Here is a 27629-nt window from a genome sequence, read left to right as displayed (position 1 = left end):
CACATCAGTCCTGCTTGGATGGCTCTGGTGCTGTCTCCCCTGGGCTTCTCTGCGCTCATTTCAAAGCTGTAGATCAATCTGGAGAATACTGTTGCATCTTAACACTATGAGATCCTATGCACCGGTACCCTGACTTATTTTTGATGCTATTGTAAATGGAATTGTTTATTCAATTCTATTTTTGGACAGTTTATTGCTAGTGTATAGAAATACATTTCATTTGGTATATTGATCTCAAATCTTGAAACCTTCCTTAACTTGTTTATTGGTTCTAATAGAATTTTTAGAAGATTAGGATTTTCTATATAAAGGTCATGTCACACATGGTCTTGCCTGACTGCCGCGGTGAGAACCTTAAATATTCATAGCAGCATTATTCAATAGGCAAAAACCAGAACAATGCTAATGTCTATCAACTAATAAATGGCAAATAAAATGTGGCATGTCCATACAATGGAATAGTACTCAAGCAATAAAAAGGAATGAAGCACTGACACATGCTACAATGTGTCAGTTATGCTGAGTGAAAGAAGCCAGTCATTTAAAAAATCCAATTGGCAAATTTATTGAGGCAGTAAGATTAGGAGTTGCCTAGGGCGGGGTGGGAATGGGGAAGAATGGATGGAGGCTGGTGTATACAAGGAGGCTTTGTAGAGTGATGAAAACATTCTAAACTTAGATTGTGGTGAAGGTTGTCCAGTGGTTATGCCAAATATTGAGAGAGCTATAGATACATCCTGAAGATCTATCATTTGATTCAAACATTGTGCAACAACTGCTGCACTTTCTAAAATTCTAACTTGCTACTAAATCATGTTTTAAGCCATTTAAAACTGAGATAATCAGCATTTCTCATCAAATGAACAATGAAATATTTGTCTATTATTTTGGCATTTGAATAAATAAGTTCACATCTTGTTGGGTTAATGATACTGAAATATTTATGCAGACATGCCTTAAGTGAGTAGCATATGTGACTTCTCACATTTTAAGGTGAATCCTGAAAATGCTTTTTAAAATTTCAAGGAAGTTTTGCTCCCACAGCTGACTGCAGGACTCTGAGCAGTACGGTCCGTGCTGGGGTTGTACTTCTGTGCCTTCAGGTATAGCAGTCAATGTGGGGAGACAACACCAGTTACTAAAAAATCAGTAATGAAACTTATTTTCCAGATCTTATCTTCCTGACAGTTCCTACAATTTTTATTGTCTTAATATAGCAGAAGTCAGTATGTCCCGAATCTGAAACTTGGCAAAGGGGTGGGACTAACTCAGCCAGGCAGAGGCTGAGAGCCACCAGGTCAGAGCATCCAGTGACCTCTGGTCAGGATACTGGCTCCATGGACAGGAAGTGTCTTTTAACAAAAGGTTTGTTTGTGATTCCTGTAAAAAAAAAAAAAAAAGGCTATAGCTCTTTAATAAAGCAGTTCTTTTGGACTACAATGAGCAAAACAGGCAAAGAGGAAATTAACTTCTAAGGAATAAGTCCTGCAGGCGTCATTCTCGGGGTGGTGACAGATGTGACACAACTAGCAGAGGAACACTGTCAGAGAAGCAGATGCAGAGCTTTCTGATCAAATATTCCCTGGTGGTGATTTGGCCTCAGACTAAAACTAGGACCCACTGCAGCAGAGGAGGGAGAGGTGGTTGCCATAGGAAACAAGAGACAACCCGCCCACAGCTCACAGGACTGGCAGCTTCCAGCCTGCACATCACTTCCTGTGAAAGTTCTAGTGCAGCAATGGGGTTGATGACTATATTAAAACACAAAGCTTAGACCTTACAAGGAAAGGATAAACAAAACTTCTAATTTACCAAACTGAAGAGTATGCATCGATTCTTTAAAACTATCGGACACCATTTAATGTGGAGTCACCTATAGTGCTTGCTGTCCATGGGCTTTCTCAAGATCACATCCCCAGCACTGTAGGATTTGTTCAACTGCGGAGTGTCCAAACGCCCCAAGATATGAACTCACACCCAAACCCACACTGTAGTGACTGTGCCAGCAGGACTGCTTACAAATGCCCCAAATGAAGACCCTGTCACCATCTCCGGACAGAACACTGCTCACCCCGCATGAGAGTGTGGCTCGCAGGCACTCTGCACACTGTGATAGCAGCATGGCTCAGCACAGATGGCTCTGCACTGGGAAACGTGTGTGTCATTCAAGTCCAAGCAACATGGCATTTTGGGTAATGGATTTAAGTTAATTTGTGAGTCCTAAGAAACCTGTTGTTTTAGTGAATGTTTTCAGTAATGGCTTTGTTCTACACGAAGATAAAAACTCCCTAACAAACAAATTGGTGTGTGGCTTTAACAGGCTGAGTCCACACGTTTTAAAACCTACGACTCCTCTGCAGCTTTGTTCTAAACCAGTGGCACCACCAAAGGCACTGGAGAGGAAGGTCCAGCAGATTGACAAGGTGCAGCTCCAGCGGCAGCACTGTTCATCACGTAGCGGCTGTATCTCTGGTCAGTGTCAATATGCTCCACATCCTGGCAGCTCACAGATGCCAACTCCTGCCGAATGAATTACTTTATGTCTCACGCACTGGTGGCCACAGATGTGTCACTATAGCAACATCATTAATTTCAGATCTTACCGGAAACGTGCACTCCAATCAAACCTAATTATACCACTCTGCTTTCTTGTCCACAAGGAAACTGTAATTCGATTATTGGGGTGCTGCATCTCCCTGCCTCTTCCACTCTGCTCCGGCCAAGGACAGTGGCACTTAGGGAGACCTCTTGTCAAAAAGCTTCTTGATGAAGCACAAACCCAATTTGCAGTCCTGTGAAGCCCCATCTCATAGTTATGTAGCAACGTGGGGCTCCTCAGAGCTCTTCATTCCAGCCAGAGCTCAGGCTCCTTGGAAGATGTCTGCAAATTGCTTCCCACCCTCCCTGACACCAAGAGTTCCACCTGACAACTACCCCCTGTCAGGCCTGCTGCTGCAGGGTGATGGAGGCCATTACGGTGACCCTAAGACCTGAATATTTTACATGACCAAAGTGAGGAATAGAAATAGAGCCTATTACTTAAGTTCCTGGAAAGCACAGGCACATGAGTAAACACCAGAAATGCGCCTGTTTCAGGGGCACAGAGGACTTTCTGGAATCTGGCTGTGACTTTCCAATGAACAGAAATCTATTGCTGCTGATCAGCCCTGCCCCTCTCTCTCTCCGAAAGGTCAGCAGTTCAGCCTGCTCGCCTGCTGTGCGCGCAGACTGGTGTTTGGTCGAGCCTTCGGTTGTTTTGAATGTTACGAACCTGGCTCTTTATATATATAGACTGCTTTATATGTTTACTTGCCATTCTAATCGGCATGTTTACATTAAGTGTCCCAATTGTTGTGGATACACAGAAATGTAGTTTAACTTTGACATTGGGTTTATATGTGTAACTAAGCTTTCTTATAATTCTAAACATTTCCCTGATGGTTCTTTTAGATTTCTTTGTAAAAGCCACTGAATTTTTCTTTGGGAACGGCTCACTTGTTCATGTTGGCACTTTGATTTCTGTAGGTGATTCTTGGTTTCTGGTTATATTTGTCAATGAAGTCCAGGCTGATTGGTTGGTAAGCAGGGTGGTTTCTTCTGTGAATGCCTTGCCCTGTGCACCTGTTGTCTCTACGTTCAGTATTCCCCTTCTTATGCGTCAGAGTAATTCCAAGTTCAGATGTGCTTTTCTCTGGCTGCTCTCTCAATTTCCAGCAACAACTCCATTTCTGGATCCTCTGATGCCATTTTACTTGCTTTCTATGTTGTTACAGGATCATTCTTTAAACTTCTTCCTGTCAGCTCAACACAGCTAGTAAGGGAAACTCTGAAGGTTCTTCCTCTGCTGACCTGCTTGAACCCGAGCCCCTCATGCTGTTATTTCTGAGTTACTCTTGATTCCTGAGCATCGCCTGCCTGGCCAGTACTCAACATCCATCAAAGACAGGCCCAAAGGAAACCCAAACAGTCCAACACGGGATCTAACAGCACTGCAGTGATCAAATGTATGACTTGGTTGTGAGGCTGCCATCTCTGTAAAGAGGATTTCACATTTGGGATGTGTTTGTCTTCTTTTCCATTTCTCTGTGATGGCTGGATGTTCTACAAATGTGCCCTCTGCCATCCTCACATCCCAGCATGTGTGCTCGATGTGGACTTAGGCTATCAGGTTCCAGCGTGCATGCTCTGCGTGGACTTAGGCTAGTGGGAAGGGTGCTATTCTCCAGTCTATTCTACCCGTAAAGGGCTACTGTGCTACTTTTATCTGGAACCCGCCACTCACTCTACTGATCGCTTGTTTCCACCAGTGATTTGCTTGGTTAATCGTTAGTCTGCAAACATTTGTTTTTTCTTTTTGTTGTTTACTTTATTTCTACTTCTTGTCTTGCTGCAATGGCTAGAATAATAATTATTAAACAGCAGTGTTGTTAGCAGATTTCTCTTTCTTCTTCCTGATTATAGTGAGAACTTTTCTAATATTTTATTTAAAATGCTAAATTTTATTTGAGACATATTTTCTTTACCATTTATACAAATATTATTTTATTTCTAGTTCACTAATAATTATTTGGAAATCATAAACCAATAAATCAAGGAGGGACTGAACCTTTAGATCTGGTTTTTATTATACTGCTGCATTCAATTTGTTTTTTCTCTAATATGTTATGGATTGATGAATTCTTTGATGAATAAAAGAAACAAAATAAAAACAAATAGAATTTTGGGCATGAAACCTCAAGGTGAGATAAATTGTTTGTGGTAATGCTCTTTAGGAAAAGGTCATTGTTAAAACACCAAATTTATCCATCTTATTGTTATTTTCTTCTACTAGCTCATGTGTTATTCTATAATAAACAAGCAATTTTTGCTCTTAAAAAGCCACTAGAGAAGTGTAATAAAAGCAGTTAAAATAAGACCAAAAAATCTGTAAGGCTGTAAAAAATTAAAAATATAGAAATGTCATTTCAATCTCTGAGAATTTAATATTTTGCTAATTCTGATGATACTGTGTATAGTTGTGTGTCAGTTTTCAAGAGCAGAGTCTGAGAAACTCTAAATATGACTCAATACATACAGACACCATAAACCCATGTGGACATATACACACCAGGTCTACTTGAGGTGCACACACACACACACACACACAAGTGGTACCTGTCTTATCCGTCAGCAGGTACACGAGGCGGCCCAGTTCCTCTGGGATGGTGCTGGTCCGAACAACTGTGCCAGGAATGTTCTCATCCCTCATCATCATCCACCCATATGCTGCTTTGCCCATGTCCAAGTTCACACGCAAACTGCCAAATAAAATCATCACATGGTTAGTGTGACCCAGACCTGTGAATACTAACATGCTCATGATTTCCATATAAATTTATTTATTTATACACATTATTTTTAACTTTACATGAAATAAGTAACATTGAATTTTAGACTTTGCAATAGGTGAACTTATTGTCTTTTAAGTCAGCAAACCTTTCTACACCCCAGGACATGCCTACAGGTGACAGTGAAGTAGTTACTCATGCTGTCCTCCAGCGTGGTCTGTGACATTGGATGGGAAAGAAAAAGATGGGCTGTTTTAAGTGCCTTGGGCAGGCAGGGTGCCAGGGAGTGTCCCACTGGGAATATTTGAAATGGGTCTTGTTTTATAACAAGAATCTACATTCCTTGGTGGCATTATACCAATACTGAGCAAGATTTCTGATGGAGTCACAGATGTTGAGTTCCTTCTAGAATTGCATCAATGACTTCTCAGTGTCTTCCTCAATTGCAGCAAAAACCTGGGCAAAAGTCATCTTCAGGGAGTAGGCCTTAAAAGCTGTTACAACTGCCTGATCCATTTGATCAAAGAGGTAGTGTCTGGAGAAACAGCACTCTGATATTGGGAAGAAAATCATCAATAAAAAGAGGATGCCATGAGCATTATTAACAACTAGGGGCCCAGTGCATGAACTCGTGCACCTTGAAAGGAACTGTGGGCCACAAGGCTGCGGTGGGCACAGGGGCGGGTCTCGGCCCATCCTCCGCGCCCCCGCCTGGCCCCTCCTGCCACGGCCCCTGGTCCCCTGTCTGCCGGCAGCCCTGCTACTGCCACTGCCGCTCCCATGCACTGACGGAGCATGTTCACCATAAGCTTCCCGAAGTATATGATAACTTTTTCCTCAAAATAAATGAATTAAAATTTCCTGCAAATGCTCTTTTTTTTGGCACGAAATTTGACATTTTTAAACGTAAAAATATCTATGATGTTAACACCTTCAGCAAATTTGACATATGAAGTTTAGAAGCTTGCTGTCAATACAACAAAATGGCATACATATTAAATCGCATATGTATCAACATATGTGTAACTCCACCTATTGAAAAAAATTCCACATTATTAACTGGTACACCTAGTAAAAGAAGAAATAACTTTGTGATAACCATGGATCAAAGAAGAAATCACCATGAAAATTAAAAGTTATTCTGTCAAAATATGAAAACTTGTGGGATGCAGCCAAAGCAGTACTCCTATAGAAAGAAATTCATAGCTTCTACTGCATGTATTCAAAAAAGAAAAAGTGCTGAAAACTAGTGAATTAAGCATCCTACCTAATAAAATAATAATATGCAAATTGACCGCACCTTTGCTACGCCCAAGCCACGCCCACCAGCCAAAGCCACACCCACCAGCCAATCAGGGCGAGTATGCAAATTACCCAACAAAGATGAGGGTTAATTTGCATACGCTGAGGGAGGGAGGAGTGAAGACTGAAGACAACTTAGAAGAGGGAGGAAAAACGGAAAGCAAGGTGGCTGCCAGAGGGAAAGCCCGGGCGGGGCGGGGCGGGGCGGGGTGGGGCGGGTGGCAGCAGCGCGCAGGTGCAGGCGCAGCAGCCCCAACGGCAGCAGCAGCCGCTTGCAGGATTCTTCCTGCAAATGGGCTACTTGTCTATCATAAGAAGTAAGGATAATAAAAACCAAAGAAGGTAGGAGGAAAGAAATAAAGTATGGTAATACCAATAAAATAAAAAAAATCAGATAGCATAGGGAAGGTTTTTCTAAAACTACTAAAGCTGACAAAGCTATTGGAAGACTGAAAGAAAAAAGGAAAGATAACTAAGTATCAGGAAAGAAAAATATCCTCTATGAGCTTTTGTGAATAAATTAGAATACTTAGGTACAGTTGACATGTTTCTTGAAAGCCATAACTTAGTAAAACTGACTCGAAAAGAAATAAAAAAAACCTTGAAATCAAGTTTTGTAACTCTTTAAAGTCAACTATTTAAAAAATATATTTAAACTATTAAAGAAATCAACTCTGTCAAACATCTTTCCACATCAAAAAGCTCAGGCTCACATGGCCTCCCAATGTATAAATGTTCAAAGAATAAATACTTATAATTCTAAATAAAATATGTTAGCGAAGAGAAAGTAAGAGAAGACTCATCAGTGTATTTTATGAGACTGGCAAAATCTTGACACTAAACACAAAGGAATGTCATGAGAAGGAAAGGTATAAGTCAACCTCACTCATGTAAACAATGCAAGAATTTCACAAAAAGCACAAGTAGACAGAATCTAATAATATAAGACAGAGTATTGTACCATGATCAAGTTGCATTTTCTCCCCCAAAATACAAGTAGGTATGTCATTAGAAAGTCAATAAGTTTATCATATTAATAAAAAATAAAAATTTAAAGATGAAAATAGTCTTAAAATTATACTCATGATTTAAAAACAAATTTAAGCAAAATAAGAAAATACTTCCTTAACATATGAAAGGGTTTCTATGAAAACGTATAGCATGTTTAATGATAAAATGTAAAAAGTTCTACCTTTCTCATTGGAAACAAAGGAAGAATGTCCTTTGCTATTTATTTGTACTTAATGTTATACTGGAATTATTTCTACTTAATGTTATACTGGAAATCTCTGCTATAGAGACAAGGAAAAGAAATAAATGGTGCAAGGAATCCAAAGAAACAAAGCTGTCATTATTTACTGATGATGTGATTATCTATACAGAAAATCCAATAGACTCAGATTAATAATTAATCGATAGTTTACAAAAATTGATGGATTTAATCATTTTATAAAAATCAATTTTATTCGTCTATAACCAGCAACCAATACATACAAAATAGTTTAAAACTAGTATTTATAATAGCATTTAAAAAATATCAAATATCTAAGAATAGTTTTAACAAAACTTCTTATATTAATATGCCAATTCATGATTTGGCAGATTTAATATTAATGCAAATGGCCAGGGAGAGCAAAGAAAATCTTAAAGAACACAAGGAGGAAGGGCTGTCCTATCAATTAGTAACTTACTATCACAGTGTGTAAACAAGGCAGTCTGTTATCTGATTAGGAATCTACAAGCAGGCCAAAGGAAGAGGGTAGGGACCCACATAGACCTGCGCATAAATGAATACCTGGTACATGACAGAGGGAACAAGTCTTTTCTGTAAGAGGTGCTAAGACAATTGGTACGGAAAAAAATAATGTGAAAATCTACTTCACACCATTAAAAAAACACCTTGCTGGGATCAGAGACAAGACCGGTTAGCGTTTAGGAGTTAACGCAGGAGGAGGCTCACACCTGGACTAGAGGATTCCTTAAACAATACAGAGTGACTACTACCCACAGAAACATTCATATATGTGACTGTGAAATGGATGACTTCTTTTTGTAATTTCACCACTGGGTGAATAAAACTTCAAGTCACAGATCAAGAAAGAGTATCAGAGAAACACACTGAAGGAGAACTAACATGCAGAGCATATAAATAACTACATAGTGCCACAGCCCTGTGCATGACCCGTGAGGCACTGGCCTCAGTCGCTCCTCCTTTTTCCTGCAGTCAGCACACATTTGCAGCCAGGTAGCTCTAGCAGTTCATTTTGAGCCTGCAGATTTGGGGAGTCCGACAGGCTTCTCTCATCATGTCTTGTCCCCGTTCCTTTCAGTCTACGCTGGCGGTGTTTCTGCCCTTAGGACAATCTCAAAACCTTTCTGAGTCTCCTGTGTGTGCCCAGGGTCCAACTGTCAGACAAGAGAGGCTCCTCTATAGATTTCTCCTGGATAATTCCATCCAGTCCTGGCCTCTGCTGAGACGAGTCACATGCCTAATCTCTTCGGCAAAGGCTGTCAAGCACATCCTCAGCCTCCTCTCCCGGGCACACTTTTCAAACAACGAAACTTCTAATATCAGTGTCTTTAGCAATCTCTACAGGCCACATATTTCCCGGACCATCAATACCTAAGTATTATCCCTAGGTCTACGTAAGGTTGAAAACACTCTTCTGCAAGCATTCAACCTGGAAAATGAGGACTAAAGGTGTCGAGTAGGTTAATACACATTTTAAAATACCAATGAACTGTAAGCTGATAATAAGCTCCTAAGAATTTTCTTGCAATAAAACTTCAGGGAGGGCAGCCATTGAGGAGCAGCAGCCATGGCTCTGCGCTACCCCATGGCCATGGGCCTCAACAAGGGCCACAAGGTGACCAAGAACGTGTGCAAGCCAAGGCACAGCCACTGCCGCGGGCGCCTCACCAAGCACACCAAGTTCGTGTGGGACATGATCGGAGAGGTGTGTGGCTTTGCCCGTATGAGCGGCGAGCCATGGAGCTGCTCAAGGTCTCTAAGGACAAGAGGGCCCTGAAATTCATCAAGAAAAGGGTGGGGATACACATCGGCGCCAAAAGGAAGAGAGAGGAGCTGAGCAATGTCCTTGCAGCCAGGAGGAAGGCAGCAGCCAAGGACTGAGCTCAGTCTGTGTAATAAAACCTGTTCAGAAAACAACAACAAAAAACTTCAGTGAAGTTAAATTCTGAAGCAAGTTTTGTACGTGTGTCATCTGACATTTTTGATAATCCACTCAGTATGTGGATGAGCACAGCTCTGAGCAGAGCACGTGATAGGTAGTCCTTTAGGCGGTGGGCTGGTTGGCAAAATGAGCATGTGGGCATCCTGCTGGCGCGCCCGACTGTGTTAAAGAGGGGAGAACCCTGCCTCCTGAGGCGCTGATACCATCAGACAGAGATGCCGCATGGACAGTCCCCACTGCGCCCATTGCCCTGGGGCCGCATGTGAGAGGGAAGCGCTCTGCCCCATGAGACAGTGCTCTCAACTAGGACGTTAATGCACGCCAGCGCATGCAGGCAAAGGGGTGATAACCAACGAGGTGAGGAACTGCACGTCCCTGACCCAATGGAACTAAATGTCCTGTAAAGAAATGGGATGGCTGGTCTGCTGTTTGTGAGTGATACACAATCCAGGGAATGTATATGCATTTTAATTCTGAAAGTAAAGAGTCAGATCTTGTAATATTTCCATTGAAAGACAAAGTAAATTATATCAGGTGACTCAAACATATTTTATTCTCCAAAGAAGAATGTCTATAAAACAGTCTCACTTTCTTAAATTGGAAAAACCTTTTAGGAGTGTTAGGTCAGTAGAGGAAAACAAAAACAAAAACAAAAACAAAAACCACTTTCCAGAACCATGCACTTTGCAAAACAAAAAAAATTAAAAATTGATCCTTTATTAAATTGAAAGCATATTTAGCAAAGACTAAAAGGTATTATGAGTCATAGTTTATGGAAATTTTGCAAAGGAAAATAACCTTGGTTGAATCAAATGTAAACCTTCACTCCCTAAAGGAGTGTGCTACACTGTCCACACTTCCCGGCTTTAATCCCTTCTGCCGAGTCTGTCCAGCTGTGCCTTCAGACTGAAGGACAGAAGTTTCAGGTTAAAGTACCTGAAAGATGTTTCGGAGCCAAACAGAGGTGCAACTACAATTCTGTCTAGTAAGTCTCTCTAAGCTCGACTGAACGTGTTAAATATTAAACTGCACACTGAAACACTAGAACAAGACAGACTTACAGAAGCCTGGTACCGTCCCCATTTCGTAAGCAGACTTCCAAAGAGGATGCAGAGACTAAAGAAAGGGTGTGTGTGTGAGTGCTGGTGTGTCTATGTGTGTAACCTGCACCCTCATAACTATAAGACTGTGCATATACACATCTGTAAGCTTTTACAGAATTTAGCAACAGTTAGTGAGATAGTACTTATTTCCTTCTCCTAGTATTAGGTATTGTCTAATTTTTTACTATAAATATATATACTCAAAATATAAAAAACAATAAAAATTAGTTTTAGTTTTAAAATGCTTATGTATTTTCAAAACTCGAATCATTTTTTCCCTGTTAATTTGATAAAGGAGAAAGTGCCAAGTCTCTTTATTATTTTACTGAAGAAAAAAATTGGAGACAGCCCATAGAAATAAAACATTTCTTCCAATGGCTTCTACCAGTGAAGGGAGAGGCGCAGACAAGAGCAGGACAGAGTTTTCCCTGGGCCTTCTGCTTCAGACAGAAGTGACAGACATCACATAACATTGCAAAACAGATACAAGCAGCATCAATGAAGAGAAACAAGATTAATGAAAGAATAAAAAACACCTGGGAATTCCCAAGAAAAGCAGTTTGCTCCAGGGATGAGTGCAGGAGATGCTGCCAGTTGGAGGAGAGTGTAAGTGTGTGTGTGTGTGTGTGTGTGGGGGGGGGGGTTAACAGCTCTGTGTACAGAGCCCCAGGGACAAACTACAGCTCTACTGCTATGATATAAGTCAATGAAAGAGACATTCCTGTAGACAAACTTTTAGAGATACCAGTCTATAAATAAAGATATGCCTTTCTCTCCAAATCCTTGTATGTTGTGCCTAATACTGGTACACATTTTAGTTCACTCTTTGATACAGAAGACAGCTATTCTGGGTTCATACTTTATGCATGATTTATTAGGGCTTAATTGCTCATTCATATGAAATTTTCAATCATATATATTTAGGATATCTATTAAAAATATTCTTTGTGGAAATATTTTTAAATGGACTTATCTACATTTGTTATAAATATTAGTCTTTAAATTAAAGACATCTAATATTAACTATTTATATCCCAATCTCGAGTTAGATGGGTTATCATCTTGAAAAATTGTTCATATTAGAAGACTGCCTTACTCAGTATTTTATCTAACTTGACAGGTATATTAAATGGTCTCTGAAATATAGATAACTTTAAAATGTCAATGACTGCACTGGACCGAAGAGCACTGGAAATAAAAAGTCTACCAGCAATAAGCAAATACTATTTTGTTGGATTCAGATTTATGTTTTATGTTTATATCACCCAATTGTTGAAGATTATATTATCAATACATTTATATAAGATAAAATATCAGATTTCTAGACTATTCTAACAAAACTGACTTTGCCCCCTCCCCGTATGACTTCCTACAGAATTCTTCAGGATTCACCAGAGTTCCTGAGCTTTGTGTGAGCAATTTCTTTCACAATGAGAGACAGATGTTAATAAACTCATATTCAATGAAACTAGACATTTGTTTTACCTTAATTCTTCAACCTACCTGATGGGAATGATGTAGGAAAAGAGGAGGAGGAACCGAAAAAGATTGCGGTACCATGGGCCTACAAAGCCTTGTAAGGTTACCATAACAACCGAGAGAGCAACCAACGCCAAAAACAGCGCTTTGGTCAGCTGATTGAGCTCAAGGTCCAACAAACCAACCTGAAAGAAAAACATGGAATTAAGACATAAACATAATGCTCCTAACATTACACATCTTAATACATGACACTCCTGATATCCATAAATTTTCCTTTGCATTGGCCTATAGTACTGGGCGTTTGAGAAAGGCTTGAGAACCAGGCAGAGGGAGAAGGGATTCCTCAGGACGCCTAGTAGAGGCTGACTCCAATGCTGGCTCTGCCACCTGGCTGGCTAACCTTGGGCAAGCTGTAAAATGGGGTTATCACAGTGTCTTCCTATCAGGACTTGGGTTTACACGAGACCATGAACAGCTCCTGGTTAGAGGGTAAGCCTACATACATGTTATTATACTCTCATTGTTGTTATTATTAAAAACTTGGATTTGAATCTCTGCTTACTAATTGTGTGATCTTGGGAAATGTGCTTACATTCTTGAAGCCCCATTTTCCTTGTCTCTAAACTGGTGCTACGTATGTACTACCTGGAGAAGCCCAGCATGGGGGCTTCTGGCACGGCTCTGTGCTCTCTCAGACCATGTATGACTTGAACAGAAACTGAATTCGTACCAGGCTGTTTCTCTTGAATCTGGTACAAATTTTGAAAGAGAATAATTAAAAAAGAAAACATGATTGCCAAAACTTTTATAAAATAAATTAAATACTGTAATTCTCAATGGGCTAATTGTTAACTTGTTTTATTTTGTAGCACTTTTTGAAATCCACAACTGTGGCCAATAAAAAGCTAGCTTTTCCTACATTTTATGTATTTAGTTTATATCTGTTTTGAATTAATATTTGCCACAAACTCTCATGAGAACATTAAACCTGTAGTTAGAGAGAAAACACAAAACTTTGTCAGAAAATCCATTAAGTGTAGCTGTGAAGAAAATTCATTACAAAAATAAATGGAAATGTCTACTATATTTTTTTGCTAAACTCTAAGGTCATGAAAAATGAGTAAACTGTTAAGATTTTACCCACAAGAAACAGCCAATCTAGTAGGAAAAATAAGATGAACACCTGTAATAAATACTATAAAAGAGAATTACAAAATAGAAAGCTTTCTTCTCTAACCAAGCTTATAGATTCACTTCTTATAGCTCACAGCCAGCACTGCTGTTGGTTAGCACTCCATGGCCTTTTAAAAAGGGGTAGAAACAATGAAAATGACAACTGGGACCCGGATATGAATGACGTTTGTCCACAGTATAGGTTCTTCTTCCACTGCAGGGTCTGCAGGGAGGGCTGGGTGCAGCTGGAACCTCTGCAAGGTGGGTTTGGAGTATGCAGGCCCCGCCCCTGCAAGGCCCCATCCTGCTGCAGGCCCCAACTGCTCCAGAAGCAGGAAAAAAGCCCAAGGCCTGTGAAATGTGGTCTCATCTGGTCACTTAATATACAGACTGCTAATTCAGGAGGCGGAAGAAAACCTAGCTGCCAGTTCTATATGGAGTATCTACGGCATCTGCGTGTGACAGGAGATGAGGCCATTCTCCCATCAGTTTCCAAGTGTCCAGTGTCCTGCAGAAAAGCACACTGCTCCTTGGGTCACCTGCTCAGCACCTCCAGGCGCAGCTACAGAGCCACCAGGCCTGCCTTCTCCCTGGGACCAGTGGCTGGAGGGACCTGCAGGCTCTGGGCTGGGGCTTCCCGCAGGGCTGCCATGGCTGTGCTTCCCTTGAGAACCAGGCAGCTGAGGACCTGCCTGATTTATCAGCTCCATTTAAAAAGCAGCACAACGAGGACAAATACCTTGCAATTTCCGCTGCTTCAACTACTACATAGTTTATGCTTGAATTATTGAGAAAAATAGGGTTTGGGATTAAAATGAAGAAAAATTAAGCCAGGGAAGTAGAGCATGTTTCAAAGCCCAGCTCCTTTAGCTGTGACAAAGGCGGCCTAAGTCTCAGGCTTGCTGAGGGTCAGATGAAGTCATTATTCATTCAGTCAGGGAAAAAAGACTCAATTACCTCAACCTAAAGATGCTATCAATGAATGCAAAGTGCATATTTTACTCTATTCATCCAAATCCCATTAAAAAGTGAAAGGAATGATTTAATCTGGCCTTCCAGAGTTGGTCTTTTTTGTAATAAAATAAAGAATCTCTGTCTTGCAAAATGTATACGCACTACCTCACACTTTCAAGAAGACTGGAAAAGCAGGGACAAAACAGTCAGGAATGGGCCAGTTTCCTCTGAAAGCGCACACACAGGATGAGTCTGAAAGCGGGCCACTGCAAGCCGACATGCAGAAACTCCAGAGTGAACACCTTTCTCAGTGACGGGGCGCCAGTGTGTCCTCTTCCACCAGCCACCTTGAAGGGAAGCAGTAAGTTCCGCAGAGCAAAACCCCGCTTCCCACTGGCAGGCTGTTCTGAACTGTGGTGATTCTTCCTGGCAAATAACTGCAACCAAGCTACAGCATATTGCGTGTGCTTGGCTTTTCTTGCCAATTCTAACAATGGTGAGAAGAAAAGATACGTTTCAACTCATTTTTTTTAAAGTCCATTTTCAATTAATAGTTAATTTTTTATACTCCTCTAAACACCTTTAAAAGTTTCTTCAACTCTAAAATGCAACCTGGACTCTTAGAAACTATTCAATATAAACTAGTTAACATAAAGTTATAGATTCTGTAAAAAAGGTGATGATGTGGGTTTTCATGTGACTGTAAAAAATTTCCTGGGACATGGAACACACCAGATACCTTTTGCTATGACTGTAAAGACTTTTCACCCATGAAATACATTAATAACTCTTGAAGTAATTATGACTGTGTAAGAAAAGGTAAAGTAAGTTCACTGGAAAGTAATTTTCAATATTTATTATAACTTCCTATATTAGTAAAGCAAATTTTCTTCTACTTGTCATAATATTTGTTTTATTTGAAACAACTGTGATAACAAAATTAAATACGCTACTGGAAATTTTAATCTCTAAGGGAAAATTTGTGCATAATGTCTAAGAGACCACAATGGTTCTGCGAAGGGGCTGTTCTAGGATAATGAACACAATAATTGCCTGTATAATCTAAAATGCCGCTAATGGCAGCGATCACAAATCCACTTAGCTCCTCTTTAATTTATGTACCAAGTTTTAAACAGCTAATGGTGCTCAGGAAAATAATGGTTTATACCAACAATAAAGGATAAATACGGTATTCTCCTGCTTAATCAAGTAAAGATCAGCCCGTTTTTTAATGCACGTGTGGACGAATGAGAAACCACCTTATCTCTATGACACAGCACTACTCCAATCCATCTTGGCGTTGAACCTCATCCTGCTACCAATCCCTAAGAAATCAATATGCATACCAAACCAGAACCAAGTCTCATGTGATAAAAACTTCCCCAAACTCCTATCTAAGAACAAAGGCATACATACCACTAGCTGCTGATCATATGGTATTAATATCACACACATTAACATGTGAATATCACATACTTTTACCATTCTCTTAAAACTCACACTTATTTGTTACATGGAAATATTTTAGAATAGCAAAAAATAAGATGCAAAATGTCAAAAAGCCAAGTGCAACTCTTGTAGAAAGGTAAATATTACTTTGTCTTATATTATTCCTGTAAATGCAATATAATTTGAAAAATAGAAAAGCCTCCAGTCTCATAGTTAACTCACTCAAGACGACCGCACACAGATAGAAGGACAGCTTTATAATGAAAGATGACTGGGGAAAATAACACCGTTGCTAAGGCTGCAATCTTTCAGCAGGTGAGCGATTCTCAGCCAGCCCATTGGCTCCTGTTGTGCAGAATTTGGACTGTGATTCCAAGAGTGACATAGGGCTACACTACGACCTAACTAAAATTCCTAATAAAAAGCACACCCCTTTCAAATACCTTTGAAGCAAATCAGCCCTATATTTTCCACTTTTAGTAGAATCTTAAGAAACAACAAGAAAATAATTTGCAGACCTTCTTTTGTACTTCAACTGCCAAACAACAGAAACTCATACACTAAATCTTGTAGTAATCATTTTTTCCATTTTGCAGTTTAAATGAAAAGTATTCTTTTTTTACTTCTGGAGTTTACTTATTTCTTTCTTTTTGGATATGAAATACTAAGTGTCAAGTGCTGTGGCACCTGCAGGCCGGTCCACACTGTAGATGTGTCTGAGCTATTACCGTTTACCGCCTCAGTGATCTGCGAAATAAGAAGCATTTCTTTGAGCCATTCTAGTCTATTGGCTCAATAATCTGTGCTTTAAAAGCTCCCTAAGTAAATATCAGTATGACAATTCTTAACGTTACAATATATCACCTTAATTTTTTAAAACAGAAATCTATATTTACACAATAAACATTTTAAAGTCTATTTTGAAAGAATATTTCTTATCCTACATTTTTAATTACCAACAAATTTTGCCAGACTATTCTACATTCAACATTTATGGTTTTTCCCTTGCTTACTACATAGTTATTACTTAAAATGTTTTTCCTTAAACATTTAATTAACATTTTTAAAAAATGGAGTTGTTATATTTTTATATAAACAAAAGGTATTACTGCAAGGCTTAGCTACTCAACAGGAAGTAAAACTACTTTCCATATCAATGTGAGAAACTTAAAGAGGAGACAGGAAACTCAAAGTAAAGTCCTGGCCTACTTGACACAAATGTGGAGCTGATCAACTCCAACCTTATTTAGGACAATAACTATTGTCAGACCACTTGGTCAGCTGGTCTACAATAAACATGATGTCAAAGGGTGAAGTTACTCCCCAAATCCAAACATACTACTTGCTAAGTTTGAAGGGGGCTTCATGAATGCAGAATGAGGCTATCTTCTCAAAACACTGTTCTAGATCATTTGAGAAATTTCAATACTGACCTTCGCATTTCCTATGACACATATCCACTCAACAAAATACTTCCCATAATTGTCAAAAATGCCATAAAATAGACATTTCTATGAAAATATGTCTACACACATACACACATCTCAGATCTGCTTTTACAAACGCAGGCTTACTTTTTATGTCCATGAAGGGCAATCTGTCATGCCAGTTACTGTCTGACAGATCCTCTGTCATGTTAGAACCTTTATTAAAGTACAACCAATATATAAAAAGTCATCCAATTTAAGGCAATTTTTTAGTAATTATTATTATTTCAAATATTCTCAACTGTGACACATCAAAGCCATATTTAAATGTGTCTAAACAAAACAAAAATAAGTATGCACAGATATAAAAAAAAGTTTGGAAACTATTTGGAAATTTAATTTGTACTCTATGTACACAAATTACATTAAAACCCAGCACTTACTATTAAGAAAATCCCATGATTTTCTAATGTATAGTACACTTGATCTTATTTTACGAAAGTACACAACTTACTTGAAAATCAGGGATATAAAGGAGACCAAACCATACAAATCATTATAATTCCAACACCACAGTGAATACAATTTGTGTACACTACTAACTGTCGTGTTTCTTGTTGGTATTTTGTTGCCGTTATTACAGTAACATTTCTTGGGTGGGAGGGAGAGCCAAGGCAAAGGGTTAGTATGCTGCGGCTTAGCCAGCAGAGGGTGCTCAAGTTTGATGCTTCTTTTTTCTGAATTCTGAAAATGTGCTTTTGGTGAAAGCAGAACTTAGATCTAATTCCACCAATTCAGTATGGTTAACACATGTTTTGTTTGTTTGTTTTTAAAGGAGTAACCCTAAATATCTATTTTGTCATGCAGAATTCAAGACAGAACTTTTAGCCTTTAATATGGTGGATTATGTATGGTGGATATAAGGAAGCATATTTAAAGATTTGACATCCAAAATACTGTAGGCAGTCAGCACAGTTACATAGTGCTAAGGCTCTCTGAAGACTTTTGAAGTTGATAAAACTGTAACAATAGCTTCTCTTAAAGTTTTAAGATCTTGCATATACTAATATCTACCTTATTGTCTTAACAACAATGTAGGAAGCTATCCATTTTAAATGGTTTTGCCAAGACCACCCACTAATTTAAAATAATTACTTCACTAATCTAAGCTATCCACTGACACCAGAAACCTCAACATTCAACATCATTCATATAAGTGAAATTTGAAGCCAGACATTTGGATTTCAATTTAATCCAATTACATAAGCAATTTATTTTGGGAACTTTATATTTATTTGAACAGATCTTGAGTCCTTACTACGTAAAATGCCCTTGCTATGGTACGTGGACGGCAGCACGCCTCTGCCCCAGTGCAGCCAGAGATCAGACTGCTTCGTGCTGCTCCAGACTCTGGGGACTCTCATAGCCACAGGACATGAAAAATAGCTTTTCCTAATAATTCCTTTAAGTGGTACTGATATTTTTAAAGAAAGGCTTTTATTAGGAGTCTTAACATTTTTAACAGACACAGTAAGAAAGGGAAGACCATACTTCCTGTGCAATCGCTGGCGGACGGGCCGTGTCACCTCTCATTTCCTAGTTGTTTCAGTGTCCACACAGCAGAGACTGCACTAGCGAGCACACTTTTCTTCTGGGAGGTATGTGCCTCTCTATTTTCTCCTGAATGTAGCAAGTCTCTTATTTTAAATATTGTGTGTGAGTGTTTTAGAAACACCCTTAAAATATACTCCTAAAATATTCATTTAATGAAAACAAAATATATTATCGAATGGAAAACAATCTTGTATTTTTAAATACATTAGTAATACTACTACTAAAATTTGGGGTCTGTTAATACTTGTTAAGGAAATTACTAACTACACAGCCAGGGCTTTGAATGCCATCCATCCTGGAATTCTGGGGCAGAGGGACTCCAGGGAATCCTCTGACTCTTTTCAAAGAGCTAAAAAAGTATCCCCTATTTTTTGCTATCTAGAAAGTGAGGTTCTGAAGGAATTAGTCTTGTGCGTGACTTAGAACAGTTGCAGCACAGATGATGGGAGAGGGTGGGACATGGAAGAGGAACACTCTTTCCTACAAAAAGCGAGTGTGTGGCCATCGCCACCACAGGAGAGGCAGAGGACACGGTTGGAGCAGCCAGGCGCCAGCCTGGCCCTCTGCCCAGAGCCTCCTGGGACATGGCACAGAAACTGCTGTTTTTAACAGGGAAATTGCATGGAACAAGGGTACCACCTTTCCACCTGCTTAGTTAATTCCCTCATAAAATTTTGGAAAAGGGAATGAATGAATGGCTAAGTTTTTATTAGTAAACATAATTAATTTACAATGTAACTTTAATTTCCAGCCTTAGATTCTTTTCGTAAGAGGTCATGATACAGATGAATTTCTATAATAGTCAGAAATCTGTTCGGTGATTAATTTCAAAATGCCACCATCTAAATTATAACTTTGGCATACCAACAAATATAAGGTATTTATTTAATGGTTTATGGAATTTACTCAGGAGTAGCTAACATTGTTTTTATGTAATAGATGCCAGAAAGCCTGGTTTTATTAAGGACTACTTGAGTCAAATATTAAACATAGCATCATGAAGCCGCTAATTCTAAGTCATGGTATCTTGGGGTGGGATGGGGTGGTGACAATTAGCAGGAAAATTCCACAACGCATAAATGCCCTAGTATGGTGGGTTTAGTTACGCATGTTCTCACATCCCTATTTCCTGCAGGTAGCTCCCTCACCCCCCAAACTGCACTGGACCCAGAAGCCGCCCCTACCCCCACCCTCTACGTGTCACAAAGGCTATGCTGGTATGCAGTAATGTGTCACCATCTCTTTCAGCATTTCATGCCTTATTGAGTAAATATGTGGGAATTTATGGACCATTTAAGGTCTTCACCCCAATCTCCCAATATCTGGCACCTATCACTACATAAAACCACTCGATAGTGTTTTTAAATCAAGAGTCATTAGCTGACTTGACAAGATCTATTACTAAGATATTCACCAGAATCCACATCTCAGTCACTAGTCACTGAAGTCGTGAAATTCCCTTGTAATGAAATGTACATTATCTATTTCTGATTATATTAGAAGCATGTGGACATCCACAAATGCTGACCAGGGTTTAGAACACCTCAGAATTACTGTTATCTTGAACAAAGTGACACGGTCCTGTCCATTTTGCTGTCCCACCCATGTGTTAGCACAACCAGCTGCTGACCAAAGGTAATTGCAATAAACATTTAAACATTTAAGGCAGCGAGCAGAATGGCAGAAAAGAGGATAAAGGAAACTTTGAATCAATGTTAGTGTTTAAAATCCATGGTTCTCATGGTTTGCATGCTTTTGTTTTCAAACAAAACTGAAATTTAGCAACTTTCCTGAAAAATTTAAATGATAAGTGCAATAGGGTTGAATAAACTTTTCATCTTGCTTTTTATTATTAAAACTATCTATTAAGAGGTTTATTACTGGTATCATGGCAAAGTGTAACACTATTTTAAACCATCTAAAATTTTTGTGTTACTTTATGTCTTCAAAGTCATTTTATGAACCATTTCATACTTAATGGCTTGTAAGCAATCCCAAGAGTTGGGATTTGCTTAAAAAGTTGCACAGATTGACAGATAAAGTGAAAAGGTCTATATTAATTTCCAAATAAAGAAATGCGTGGCGTGGTATCTCCCGATGATTATACTCTGAAGTACCAATTAGAACGCATCAGAAACTAGAGCAAGTTGACACTCTGCAATAAAGCAAATCATTTCCAGTTGGAGGGGCAGAAAATGTTAATATGCAATGTTCAAGACTACAAGAATCTTTGTAAAAGGAAGTAGCTAATAAGGTTTAATGATGCATGTCAGGAAGCCACAGTATGTAGGGAAACACAGCTGGCTTCATTTTGTAAACTATTTGATATACACATCTTTCTAGTTCGCGATTATCAGCTGTGCCAGTGCCACAGGGGACAGTTTAGCCTCAAATCAGGGTATTCTTCTTGTTCTCTAAATTACAAGTAAAATACATTAATATGGTGCTATAGGCTAGTGCCCGACTAAAGCTGATCTGCTTACGAAATCGTCTGTAACATCGTGCAGAGACGACCTTCCAGCCTAAATGGGCCACTGAGTGCTGGAACCATTAAAACAAATCATAGAGCAGACAAAATACTTGGATTTAGTGAATTATTAACCTTCACAAACAGTCACCATCTTTCATACCATGTTTATTAAAACACAAATAAACTTAAAATGCTTCTACTGAGAAGCCCTCAGCAACCGTTTCCTTTTCTGGGGTACACACATGCAGGCACGAGGACCCACTCACAAGGCAGCATGCGAGCTGCTCATGTCGTCTCACTGAGGAGAGACTGGATATGCAGGTGACAGCAATTAGCAGCAGATGACAGAAGCACTGAATCTGCACCAGATGGCAGCTAAGGGTCATTGGAAGCTAGCAAACCTTCCACAAGGAAACCCTGTGTTAGGCAGCTATCACACTCAAAAGCTCTTAGACACAAATTAATTATTCAGCCACCAGAAGACAACTGCTGGGTCACAACACTAATATCAAAACGCTGTTAAAGCACTTGGAGGGCACTTATTCCAAATGTAATTACACATGCTGGCTGAGAAAAGGAGCATGCCACAGAATGGCACAAAGGTTGCCCTAAACTAAAAGAGCTAAAATCCTAGTAATTAGGGAACTGTCTTATGGCAAAATACACTCAACAGGTTCTACCCCTGGATAAATGTTGTTCATCTGCCAGGAAAATGCTTCAGACAAACAGAAATAAAAGTATAACAAATTCTCTTTCACTAATAACTCACATAAAACGGCTTCATTTTTGGTTTAAATTGTTATAACTGATTCATTCCTGACCCCCTATGACCTAGCAACATCAACCCCAATGCCTTCATACTTTACAAAGTGCATCTGTATGACTTCTATTACTGGACCTGTGTGTCATGTTGCCACCCCAAGGCCTGCCCTCCTAGCTTCTGCCTCCCGCTGCAGCCTGACCTCCTGGCCCACGCAGCCCCACTAATGTGTCCTGGACAATATCTATTTTCGTTCCCACAACTAGACTGTGGGATGCATTTCCCATTTCCCTTTCCCTCTGGCCCTGTGTTGACGACTCAGGGTGGGCTCACAAGCCACCTAGACCTTCCTGAGCTACGCTCACCACTGACACACAGTAACTGCTCATTTAAATGCCTCTTGCTATCATTCTTGTCACTGGTGTGATAAAAACATAGGTACTTCTCCTCCGATCTGGTTTCTACCTTTACTTTTTGTTCTTACCTACATTCAAGTCTGAGCAAAGCCCTTGGGAAACGCATCCAGCTGCAGATGCAACCCCAATCCAGCTCCTCTGATAAGTACATATTATTAGCACAGAAAGGGCTTTCCAGACAATTGAAGACGAAGGTTTAGATGCACACCTGTGTGTGGACAAGACTCATGGATGAAGCCATCCTGCAGGGCAAGGATGGGCTTTCAACGCTGCTATGGGCTACTGGGTATCCACAGAGGGAAAACTGGAAACTGTCCCAACTTCACATCAAACACAAAACCCATCTATGATTATAATAAGAAATGTTTATAGATGTTCAATTGAGGAAATCCTACATATTTTCATAGAGAGCTACTGGGAAAGGTAAATAATAAAACTTCTATAAGATAAGAGAGTATCGCCATGACCTAGGGGATAGAAATATTTCTCAAATCAGAAAAAGAAAAGATAAACTGAATTATATTAGACCTAAGAACTGCTATTCACCAAGACACATGAAGACAGTAAGAAGCCAGCAACAGAGTGTGGGAAGTAATACTCATGTACCAAAAAGTGCTCATGTTAGGATCTGCAAAGACTCCTACAGAACAGTAAGAAAAGGACTCATGGTCCAGTAGGAAAATGGGCAACAGATACAGGCAGGCAGTGCTCAGACCAAGGCCCAGGCAGCCAATGACATGGGAAGGAAACCTGACCCCAGCGGTGGTCAGGAGGTGAAAACAGTAGCACCACTCAGATGTTAATGCTTTTCAAACAACCAACACCACCAGTGTGGACAAGGTCACAGAGGAAGTTGAATTCTCTTATACCACTGGGAAGAGTGAACACTGGGATGATATAAATGGCTATAAACGTATCACATGACCCAGCATTCCCCTGCTGGGTACACAGGTGATGGAAGTGCGTGCCTGTTTGACATTATACAGAGCAGACAACCCGTAACAGCAAGAAGCTGGCAAGGACCCAGAGACCTGTCCACTGTAGAGTGACTGCCTCACACAAGTGAGGTTGATCCACTCGATGGAACAGTGCACAGACATGAAAATGAACAAAGTACCATGACTCGCAACGAGAACAACGTCACACATGCAGACTACTGCACAAAACAAGCCAAATGCTAAAGAATACGTATTACATAAGTGTATTTGTGTGAACTTCCTGGTCCGCTATGGAGACAGTGGCTCCCTGCAGGTGGGTGGTCAGGGAGGGTTGTGGGGAGCTGGGAAAGCTGTGTTCTGACCAGGCAAGACCCCGAGTTGTGCTCACTTTGTGATGACTGGCTGTGCTGTGCACTTTGTGTAAGTGTGCAAAGTAAGCAAAACATTAAAAAAAAAAAAAAGGTATTATTCTTGTTCTTAAGCAAAATTCAAGAACTGACCAAAAGCTCCCTAGTTGAATAGGAGCATGGCTCATACTGCTCTGTGGCTCCACATACAGTGTTAGCAACATGATATGAGGAGGAAGATTATTCTAGAGGAAAACTGAGTACATATAAAATTGGATAAGAAGTCTTAAAAGCTACTCAATAAAGGGCATTTCTGAGACTTCAGAAATGAGAAGCCGATTAAATAATATACACGATAACCTATGATAAAAAATGTTTATAGATGTTAAACTGAGGAAATCCTACACATTTTCATCTGTGTCAGCTGAGGACGTCACCCGAGCTGCTCAAGTCCATAGAAGAGACCAGTGATGTAGCAGGTAGGAGATCCCATGAGCCGTTCCACTGGGAGATGTCAAGTACCCAGAAAAACACCTGCACAGTGGCAGACAAGTGACACAAAGAAAAAGGTCTGGCAGTAGTTGTCTGCATGCAGCACACCCCTCACTGTTTCTGTTGTCTTCTGGGAGGGGGACTGAGAACAAAGCAAAGGTTGAATTTCACCCTCTAAATTTCTAAATTACTGGGATATGCTAAACCCAGAGGTTGTTCCTTTCATTTATGGATCCTGGAAGACTCTTGCTGACCCTTTAACCCAGCCCTACCCCAAGTCTAATCAAAATCTGCCCTGCTCTTGCCTGGCACTCTCCCTCACCCACTGGGTTCAAGACCAACCATCTCAACCTTTTCCCCACCAGCCCTTCACTACCCTCTGTACTCCTCTTCTCCCGCCATCATCTGTGTCTTCATTGTGCTGAACCACATGCAGGAAATCCATGTTCATCAAATGGGTGAAAGAGTATCTATCACTTCAGCACCCAGGTTCTTCTCCGGAGAAGCGAAGGATGAACTTATACTCAGTCCATCAGTATGAAACGTAACTATGTGGAAGCTGATATCAAAAGTTAGAAACAGAAAAACCACTCTGCATTAATAACTCAACCTGCATTAACAACCAGATTAACCAGGACGTTAGACAGACAGTGAAGAGAAGCAGGCAGGGCCAAGAGCAGAGGTGACAAAAGGATGGCCAACAAACACCCCACTGGATCCTGAAAATCTACTACTGTAGCATTAACAAAATTACAAAATGCACACTCTATACTTCATGAACTACTTATGCTCATTTTAAGGGGAAAAATAATTAAACTGCTTTATTTACTCTTAAAACTTAGACACAGAATGTCTTCCCTGAGCAACGCATGTCTCACTTTAAAAAAATCGTGTGTGATCACGAGCCAATGTACCCTCAGTGTTCACTGGGAAACAACCTGTGTCTACAACCCTGCACATTATACAGCCTTAAAACCATTCAATGTGTATTAAATGAACTAGTGCAAATAACATGGATACTTCAAAATGTCCAAGAACCCATTTATTTTTTTAGTTAAATTAGCAACCATAAATTATTTTTAAAATTGTTAGGATTCTTTACCCCAAAAGCCGTAGTTTCAGAGTATATCTCAAATAAGGATTTATTAATAATTAAAAAAACTGTGAGGAAAGTCTGCATTTGATTTTCTTCTTAAATCTGGAATATATTCCACAGCAGCCTGAGCTGACTGCTAACCAGCTGACTGCACCCCCACCCTCCTGAACTGAGGCCGCTGCAATGCCGTCACATTTATCCAGAGCGAGGGCAAATGCATCATCTGAGAGTGAAATTAAACCTTGGGAACAGTCATTTTTCTTTATATTGTTTGGAATTAAAAACGTATTAAATTGATCCATTATGAAAATTCTGTTCTCTATATTATGTGTTTCAGACCATGTCTGTATCTTAAGGCTATGAAACAATTTTTGTAATTGTAATAAAAAAACAAATTATTGACTTTAACTTAAGAAAATTGTTGCTTGAATGACTAAATACCCAACCCAAACAAAATAAATCCTTCTCTAAATTGTTGCGTAGAGAAGGTGCTCATTTCCACAGGTTAATGAACTTTATGTGGAAATGTTACATTTGTCTTTTTCTAGCTCTGATTTTTATGTATGTATTTGGTGATGGAGGGAGTGTCCACAATGCAGCTGGGCAATTCCATGCTTCAGGTAACAGCGTCAGTGATCAACATTACCGCAGTGAAGAAGAACACTTTTGATTTCACATCAGTGCCAACAACAGCATTCACTGAAGTCTAGCTGTGCAGCTTAGAAGACATGATTTGAGTTCTGGGCCTAGTTTCCTAAATCTGTTCATTAGCTCTGAAGTCACTTAATTTGGAACATTAAAAAACAACAACACTATCTTTATTGCCAGCAGAGCAAGTCAAACCTAAGATAAATCATTACTTATTATGGATTTGGTATGTGCAAACGTAAGGGAATAGAAAGACGACAGTATGTCTGTGAGGAACGCCCCTGTTGATTATAATCTCTTTGGTGACAGTGTTTACTTCTGCTCCCTGAGCAGCAGAGGAGGCGACAGGCACTGACACTCAGGCAGGTTCACTGTGATTATGAGGCAGACTGAGAGGGCGGAGACACAGGGTCACTGGAGGGAGATGGTGTCCCCATGTGGAATGAACCCTAGGCACTTCCATCTGTCCAGAGCTTTCTGGAAAGACAAGGGTCCCTTGGCAAGCACACCTGCTATGCTGACACAGTCGTCTGAGACCACAGATGTGGAAAAAATGAAACACACTGCTTGCAGGTAGAATGTTATGCTCTGCACTCAAGGAGATTCGGAGCTCTTTTGGTCATACTTTCTCCTAAATCAATTAAAGACAAATACTCATCTCAAGGCTCTTTCAGGGTGCTGATTTACATAGTTAATGTGTCTTTCATTGGTCTCTCAATGACTGACTCATCTGGTTCACTAAATCAGCATTTACTGCACTCCTAATGTTTGCCTTAACACTATAAGCTTTGGATGAAATCTACAAAATGAACAAACACATGGCTTTAGCCCTCAAGAAGTGAAATAAAAATAAAATCACGAGAGAATTATTTGTTGAATGTGTCCACATCTTTCTGTCTAAACACAGTATACACATATGTGCCTGAGCAGAGTGGTCCAGGCATCAAAGAGGGCACAGCCTAGGTGGGGAAAGGGGGACAGTGGAGCCAAGTCCAGTGAGGAAGAAAACAGGCCAGGGTGGTCTGGCCCAGGTGCTGGAGCTCAGGAGGAAGGAGGTGCAGGCTGGTACGTGCAGGGATCGGTCGAGTAAAGACAATAAGGGTAATGGTAACCATGTTTCTCACTGTCAGGGAAGAGAATTACAACAACACGGAAAGACTACAAGACTAGAAGAAATGCCATGGATGTGAATTGTAAGTGGAAGTGTGTCTGAACTCATGGTGTCCAATACACATAAATATAAAAATAAATATAGACCTAAAAGATGTGTATGCATATCCATCCAACCAATCACCCACCCATCCATCCATCCATTCCTTCAACTCACCGACCCCTCTGTCTGTCTGTCCATCTACCCATCCATCCACCCACCCTCTCACACACCCATCCATTCCTTCCATTCATTCTTCCATCCATCCATCCATCCATCCATCCATC

General features: G+C 40.0%; 1 protein-coding gene and 1 pseudogene across 3 annotated transcripts in view; one reads left to right on the top strand and one right to left on the bottom strand.

Annotated features, from left to right (window-relative positions):
* Positions 1-27629, bottom strand: part of ATP9B (ATPase phospholipid transporting 9B (putative)) — a 136869-nt gene that overhangs the window by 37485 nt on the left and 71755 nt on the right. For both annotated transcript variants that reach the window (XM_079783667.1, XM_079783668.1), the window contains exons 12-13: positions 12430-12590; positions 5155-5297 (exon numbers count right to left, since the gene is read on the bottom strand). In XM_079783667.1, coding sequence (XP_079639793.1) covers positions 5155-5297; positions 12430-12590 — 304 coding nt within the window. The remainder of the gene's footprint in view (positions 1-5154; positions 5298-12429; positions 12591-27629) is intronic.
* On the top strand, positions 9315-10578 carry LOC307106811 (large ribosomal subunit protein eL36-like; annotated as a pseudogene). The gene has a single exon. The product of its transcript is annotated as a large ribosomal subunit protein eL36-like (transcript).

Source organism: Cnephaeus nilssonii (genome assembly GCF_951640355.1).
Source record: "Cnephaeus nilssonii genome assembly, chromosome: 11".
Classification (NCBI taxonomy): Eukaryota; Metazoa; Chordata; class Mammalia; order Chiroptera; family Vespertilionidae; genus Cnephaeus; species Cnephaeus nilssonii.
Note: the sequence above shows the minus strand (reverse complement) of the source record. Positions and strands in the feature narration are given on the sequence as shown.